Source organism: Vespula vulgaris, chromosome 17 (assembly GCF_905475345.1).
Source record: "Vespula vulgaris chromosome 17, iyVesVulg1.1, whole genome shotgun sequence".
In the NCBI taxonomy this organism is placed as follows: domain Eukaryota; kingdom Metazoa; phylum Arthropoda; class Insecta; order Hymenoptera; family Vespidae; genus Vespula; species Vespula vulgaris.
Window position 1 is genome coordinate 4,713,917 of NC_066602.1, and position 8,405 is coordinate 4,722,321.

At 32.3% G+C, this 8,405-nt stretch overlaps 1 protein-coding gene across 10 annotated transcripts in view; it reads right to left on the reverse strand.

Annotated features, from left to right (window-relative positions):
- LOC127070013 (formin-binding protein 1-like) overlaps positions 1–8,129 on the reverse strand; it is a 27,610-nt gene extending 19,481 nt beyond the window's left edge. For 8 of the 10 annotated variants that reach the window (XM_051007780.1, XM_051007785.1, XM_051007784.1 and 5 more), the window contains exon 1: positions 7,903–8,129. In XM_051007780.1, the coding sequence (XP_050863737.1) occupies positions 7,903–7,926 (24 nt within the window). In that variant the 5' untranslated portion in view covers positions 7,927–8,129. Of the gene's footprint in view, positions 1–6,016; positions 7,157–7,192; positions 7,853–7,902 lie in introns of those variants that run through there. The other 2 variants (XM_051007787.1, XM_051007786.1) reach the window with 2 other exon arrangements.
- Between the last annotated feature and the right edge of the window lie 276 nt (positions 8,130–8,405).

Genomic DNA, 8,405 nt, shown 5'->3' on the forward strand with positions numbered 1-8,405 from the left:
TATATATATATATATATATATATATATATATATACATAAATTTATATATATATATAAATATATAATTTTGAAAAAGATAATTTCCCCCATCTAATAATATTAAAATATGATATCCGATATATAGATATATATCTAATCGTAAGTAATTTTCCACGCAAATCGGAGGCTGTGATGCTAATCCCATGGATCGTGTCACGTTAGAATGCATGGCGCACACGTCTTTACGCGATTGCGTATTTAGAATCGCGCACGTACGTATGCGAGGATGCGCATCGTAATGCAGAACGATCGTTACATACCGTTTCTCTCTCTCTCTCTCTCTCTCTCTCTCTCTCTCTCTCTCTCCCCCTCTCCCTCCCTCTTCAAGAAAAAGAAGAGAAAGAGGAGAAGGAAAAAAGTCTCGCTACGTTACTTCTTTTTCCTTTCCCATGTTCTCCTACACGTGCCAGATATCTCATGGGGAATAAACTTCTTTTTTACGTTCACAGTCATCCGATCATGAAAATTAATCGATTTAACCATATCGAAAAAATAAAAAAATAAAAATTTTTTAAATTTGTGGCTTTGAATTCCTTTTATTTTTATTATTATCTTTTGGTAAGCAATTTACTATCATCTTTAGCTTTTTTTTTTATTTTATTTTACATAATTTGAAAAAGTATAATTTTAAATAAAAATAATATTGTTTTAAAAGGACAAAACTTTTACATCTCCACATTTTTAAATATAGCGAGCGAATCTGTCACGTAGTTTGCCTATGTCAAAATGGGGGAAATTTTGAGCCGACTTAAAAAAAAGTTTCACAAATAATATTCTTAAGTATAAGAGAAAGAAGAAGAAACGATTGTATGTGACTATTGATAAGAAAGTGAGATAAGACATCGGTACGATGACGAGAAAAATGTACGTCGAGTGTTACGACCGTAATTATTGCTAGATATGAAGTAAATCATCGATACCGATCTACCGACACTTCTCTGCATGATTCTATGCATTATTATTCTTCAGAAATTTCAAGTACGTTTGTTCGTTCATTCTTATTGGCTCATTCGCGTTTGCCATTTGCGTTTTGGTCAGACGAGTTTCACTTTTCACCGTGCAGCTACGTTGAGAATTCATAATGATTTGTATAAATACGAATGCAGTTCATGATATTTATATATTTTTTGTCCTTGTTCTTTTTTCCTTGAATTTTATTAGAATTTTTTCTTCAAAATTGTCAATGTTAAATACTCTTTGTTTTTAATTTTTTCCCAAAATATGTTATAAAAATTACCTAATGTTATATATATATAAAAAAAAAAAAAATCATCTCATCGCATAGTTCTCACGTCATGAAACACATTCCAAACGTTAGGAACAACAATCCTATAATTTCGTTCGTTGTTATGGAGAAAGTCGCACGTGCATCATAACCTTCACGAATTTCCCTCATCGTCATTTGATTTCAATTTTCTTCGGGAAAAGTATAATAACTCTGCGGAGGTGTTACTATATAAAGCAGCTGTGCGTAGGTGATCCGGAAAAAGTTGTCGATGTCATGGACAAACATAATTTTTTACATCTTGAAAAACTATTATATATATATATATAAAATAATAATAAAAATCAAATGTAAATAATATAAATTCGGCGTCTGCGATTTCAAGCCTTGTTTTTATCTTATAATTGGTATTGATTTATTTTATCAAAAATAAAATTTTATTTTCGTATAATCACGCGCCGAGTGATTTTGGAAATATGGCAGAGTTGTCACGTGATAACATGATATCGAACCGCGAATTTCGAAAGAATCAAATTTTCTTTAGAAATAATTATTGCATAAATAAAGTTATAATAATTCGATTAGATTTTTAATTATTAATCAAAGGTACAATTTGATTAAAAGTGTCTTGTTGCCTAATAGAAATTGTAAAAAGGAATTATTTCGATAAGAATTAATGACATTATTCCTAAAAACGAACGACGATGATGTAACTATACAGTGTAACATATTTTTCTATATCCCCCCTCTCTCATGTTAACACGCACACATGTACACGAACGAGAGAGAATGTCCATAGGTGCCTTGGCAAGGCCCACCTCCTTCTCCTATCTCTTTCTCACTAGTATTCTCAGCGTACCGGTATTTCTGACATTCCAATTTACTAATCGCCAGCATTTACGACGTTGCGGTAGTTTTCTGTTCATTCGAGTAGGCTCTCTGTAATGGCTATCGAGACTTTTGATCGACCAGAAAAAACATTGTCCTGATCATGTTTCGACAAATCATGGAATATTTTCAATGAACATACAAAAATCATATTATCAATAAGTATAGTAAAATGGACAGTAAGATTAGAAATCAACATGTTTTAAAACATTAATAATTATGCGAGTTGATTCAAGCGAATGTAGACGAAATAAAAAAAAAATAAAAAATAAAAATAAAATTAAAAAAATGGTGGCTACGATCCGCTAGCTTTGAAACCATCACAAAAATGACACGAGGTGTGCCCCTCGTACGTGTACACATATGCTCTTTCTCAACGAACGGTCGCAACTAGCAGTTAAACATGAACGCGTCCTGTATCATGATTCACAAGTGCCTATAAGTAAAACGTCAATGAATCGTGATAATACTCGTTTACAGTATAGTTAGAGAGAGATATAGAACGATTGATCTCTAGATATCACTAATATGTAATTATTTAAAAAATTGGCGCTTCGATTGAAATCACGTGACTGCTCGCTATATTTCAGAATACGAATGGATTCTTTTTGTGAATGAAAAGGTTTTGTTCACTTAACGTGCTATTATTTTCCAATAAAACTGTACTTTTTACAACCATTATCATCTATACTAAAAATATGGATGAATTTTAAAGTAATCTTAAAAATATTTGTGTTTACAATTATTGTAATATTACAATTATATATCATTAATTACTAACAATGAAGATAATTCATCTAAAAGAAACACAGAAATGCATATAGTGGATGGTAAAGAATCATCAGTAGGAGAACAAAAATGATGATGCGGTATGCAAGAATGAATTATTTATAGAGAGTACACACACCACCATCATGGAGGGAGCAGTACGAGGATGACATTGAACGAGAAGAAATTTCATGCAAGGTGTATGCTCGCTCGCTCACTCGCTCGATTCATTCTTATTGTTAGATCGATGATCGAAATATATAAAAGAAATATATGTAAAAGGAGTATATATGATATACAGTTTGTCAAAAAAATCTCTGCACACCGTATTAAAATTTTCTTAACTTTGTTTCTCTCCAATCGTGAATCGATGATAATTTTTACTTCAATATATTTAGTTACATAACATTTATTATTAATGAAAAAAAAAAACTATATTTATTTATCAACAAGTAAAATGAAGAAAAAGATAAACATAACAAAAATCAGAAAAGTCTTCGTACAAGGCTGAATTTAACAATGTAATACCAAGAATTCAGCAGAATGTTTACAAACAAGACTGAGACAGTGCTCCAAAGTCAAGTACAAGTTAGTTTCTTGTCTACCAGGAAAGAGAAAAGATCATACACGACAATATTTTTCCTGAAAATGGGAATACCGATAGTAATTCGCGAGTTAATTGTAAAATTAAAAAAAGAAGGTGCAATATTAAGAAAATTTGCCCAAATTGTAAAGAAATCACACTTCTGTACAGTACATTCTTGATAGATATAATAAAACTTGATCATTGCAAAATCGACGACGAACAGGAAGATTTTAAAAATTAGAAGCACATTATAAACGTGCTATTTTGCGAACAATAATATGTAATCCATGTGCAAGTGCTCCAAAATTGGCTGATATGATTGAAACTGACTACAATATTACAGTGGTACCTGAAACTGTTCGAAATTTACTTAGGAAAGCTGATTATAATGGCCGTGCAGAAGAAAACATTTCATAAGTGCAACTAATAAACGTAAATGCTTGGAAATTGCAAATTCGCATATTAACAAAGATAAAAACTTCTGAAATAGGGTTATATCCAGTGATGAACGTATATTTAATATTTTTACTTCAGACGGATACACTAAAGTCTGAAGAAAACCAAATATACGAACGTAAAAATTTACATCCAACGATTAAACATAGAGGTAGTTGCGTGATGGTTTGGGGGTGAGCGCAGCGTGGACTGGAAATTTAACATTTATTAATGAAATTATGAATGAAAATGTCTACCTTAATATTCTGCAAGAAAATTTAAGTAGTAGTGCAATGAAATTAAATCTAAAAAGGTTTATCCTTCAACAAGATAACGATTTAAAATATACTGCAAAAAAAAAATAGAGGAATGAACATTATATAATGTTCCGAAGCAACTTCATACATCCCCTCGATCACCCACCCTATGGAACATCTATGGAATCATATTAAAAAAATATATATATATAATATTAAAAACAAAGAAGAATTAAAATCCAAAATTTTATTCGAATGAAATAATACCCCACGTAATGATTGAAAAATTAGGTGACACGATACCAAAAAGATTACAAGAGGTAATTAAAGTAAAGATCATTAATTAAAAATATTATGATTAATAAAGTTATACGCACGGAAACTTTTTTGACCTTACCTTTGTTATGTTTGTCTTTTTATTTATTTTATTTTATTTGATAAGTGAATGTATTGTTTTTTATTTTTCATTAATACTAACTTAATAATAACATTAATAATAACTTTTTGACAAACTTTATGTAGCGTTAAACTACATTTCATCACATTCAATATTTTTCCATTCAAAAATAAAAGTAAACAAATTTCAGTTTTTCCTATATAATTATTTTAATTGTTATATCACTGATTAATTATCTCATCAGTCATTATAGTATTGTTATACGATTATACATGGCCTTTTTGTTAAATTTCAAGGTCAGACTTGCAAAAATTCATTCGAAAGTCTTAAATTGTATAATTCGATGTAAGAAATATGGTTATTTGAAAAATACGCGTCAATCTTTTGGTTATATAATCGTAAATTATAAACTATGCTCGTTTCATAAGAAAAATAAGAAAGATTTCAAGTTTATATTCACTTTAAAAATGAAAATTCCATGTATTTCATCAAACGAAAATACATAGAAACAAAGAAGTAATTTGTCAACAATTTGAAAAGAAGAAAGCTTTGAAAGAAAAGAAGAAAAATAAAATTGCCTCGATTTCTCTTGCAATTGTCGATCCTCCGATTACTCTTGCAATAATGCGTAAGCTGCAGATACACTATCCTTCTTAAGAATTCACGATGCAATGAACAATAGAATACAAGGCTAAGCTGCTTGTTCCTTCTCTTTCTAGATTTTATTTCCCATTATGAGAAGGTAAAAGATCGTTTATCTCCTTTCTTTCGAAGCTAATCGTAATCCTTCGATTATAACGTAATTAGAATATTCGAAAGACATTGAATATTATTCAAATTCAAGAGTAAACTTAACAAACGTGTATAAATAAATAAATAAATAAGTAAATAAGCAAAGATCTTAGATGACACTACTTCTGTGGAAATTATTACGAAATGAACCAGCAATAATCTATTGATTGAAGTAGCAAATTATTATTGAAGATATTCTAGAAATCTTTGAGACTACCAAATCAAAGCTATTAAACGAATTAATCAATAAATAAATAATTCTTCGAAACAGCAAGATCGACAAAAGTGAAACGACATAACCTAGATATAAATATTTACTCTTGGAGACTATAAGATAAAATTCTTCTCATTCATTCTCATTGAAAATCGATTCAAATTAAAAGAAAATATCAAGAATATCATCAAAACAAACATAGTACGATAGAAATAACGAAGTCGAATGAAAATTTGCATCTTAACAAAAGCTTCTCTCCTTTCTTTTGAAACGTATTTTCGTCGAAGTCGATAAGAAGAAGCAAAAAGAAGGATATAGAAACGTACGTACATACATATACGTATACGATCAAAGGAATTTGGAACAACCTACGCGTGCGAAAGAAGAACCGATAGAATCACTACAAGTTACTCACGCGTAACCATACCTCTTCCCTCCCGCCGATTCCCCTCTCTTGCGGTCTTCTTCTCTCGGTCTCCTTTCGAGAACTTCGAGAACTCGGATTCGAATTACTTCGAGATGGACCGAAAACCTATCCTCACTTTTTCTATTTACCAATCGATCGTATACATCTGTCAATCGCGTTTAACTCGAATGTAATCGCTATGAATTTGTAAATACTTTTCGTATAAAACTCTAGACTTTGATATCGATATGCATGTATTAAAGTTCTCGACATGAACTTTCAGTTCTCGGTTTCACTCACGTGGTGGCACGCGCCTAGTTTTTAAATGAATCACGAAAGAAAGAAAGAGATAAGCGCTTATATACGTTATTGAATCGATAATAATATTTTCCTCGAACTAGCATAGATAAGAGAATTTTACAATGACCTAGAGAACAAGATATAATATTAAATCTACGATAAATACGAATAATACTTGAAATAAAGAAGAATATAAAAATTTCGTGTTTTCTTGCGATTATCCATTTCCTCTATTCCTTACTCCACTCACCGTGACCCTCCTTCAGCATCCAATCGAGAATGCTCATGTAAAAATCTCTATCCGTCAATCTCTAACCTCACTTTATGTCCTACGTGTATATATATGTATATATTATGTATACACACATCATACACAATGTACATACGTTACATACATATATACATACATAAAAGCGTGATTTGATTGCTCGTTCCACACGGTTTCGCGTAACGTACTAGATGTCGATGTGCTCGAACGATATATGTCTGCGCGTTATCGCGTGAAATTTCAACGCGCACGACAATATATAATATACCGGTGTCTCATTCTCTATCTTTTTTTAACAAATATATAAGACATTTCCAAATCAAAGAAAGATCGGAGAAAGATCTTGATCTCGCGTAACTCTAATATCCTTATCGCGCAATTAAGTGTTTTAACTGATTAAAAAATAATAGTAATAGATAAATAAGAAAAGAAAATAAGTAAAAGGAAAAATGATAGAAACAGGAAAACAGAGTTATGTCCATCGGAAAGAAAAAAAACAAAGAGATAAAAAATAAATCAACAAAAAGTTAAAATTCATCTTGGCCTGATTAGAATCCTAAATAAGTTTTCTTTCGAAAAAGGGAAAAGGGAAGAAGGAAAAGAAGAAAAAGCTTCACCCCTCGATGTGATTTGAAGACCTGAGGAAAAGAATTTTCTTCAAAAACTCGAGAGAAAACGACGCGGCGTTCTTATCTGTCACAAGACGGGCGGCAAGAATACGCCACACGATGTATCCTTCTGAGATTTTATGGGAATGGAGGCAAAAGAAGGATCACGATGACGACGATGACGACGGCAACGATAGTCCGAGCACAGACTACACACACGCCCGGTTGAGATGGAGAAGGAGCCAGATAGAAAAAGAGAGAGGGTAAAAGCGAAATGGAAGGAAGGAGAGAGAGGGGGGATAGAGAGAGAGAGACAGAGAAAGACAGAAAGAGAAAGAGAGAAACGAAGACAGGAACATCGCCCACGGCTAGCAACCAAAAAGGCGAAACACTCCTGCACGGCGAAGTAGTCGGAACGAGGTACCACGAACTGGTTTTTCGGATACACACCATGATTACGTGTTGGCGAAACGCGCCCGGATTGTTTCTCCAGAAGTAGCTCGGGAAGAGGAATGACCGTATATACGTATACACACACACACACACACACACACACATATATATATGCCTTTCTGTTACTCTCACGAAACGAGAAAAGTCAGATACAAAGATACATGAAGACCAGAGAGAGAAAGAGAGATACTTTATCTATAAAAAATACATATAATATATATATGTGTGTGTGTGTGTGTATAAAAGCATAAAAGCAAGAGACTTACCCAAAGCTCGGTACCCCAGCTCATGTTTGGTAAAGCCAAACTCTCTAAGTGGCTTTTCTTTCACACAAACACACTTCACATTAATCGACGTTGTCCTCGGACACGTCTATCGTCTGGCACGCACGAGAGAAACATGAAAAGTCGCGCCACGAATACTATCGCGCGCGAGCAATCATAGAAATACGTCCAACATGTCGTCCCGTAACCACTGACTGACCGGACCCGACTGCTCGTCCAAAATCGCCCGGAATTCGACTCAAGCTCGCTCTATCGGCGACGCTTACAATCAATCTTTTCTTCTGCGCAGAAGATGGCCGATCGAATCTTCCGATTGGTCAATACCAAAATTTTCCCTTTTCGTTTTTATTTCAAATTATGCATTCTTCGATTTATTATAATTATTCATTATTTTTCTTAAAAAAAAGAAAAACAATTTTTTATTACTATTTTATAAGCTGTATTTTTATTATTTTATAAACAAATTATTTATATTTTGATTAACC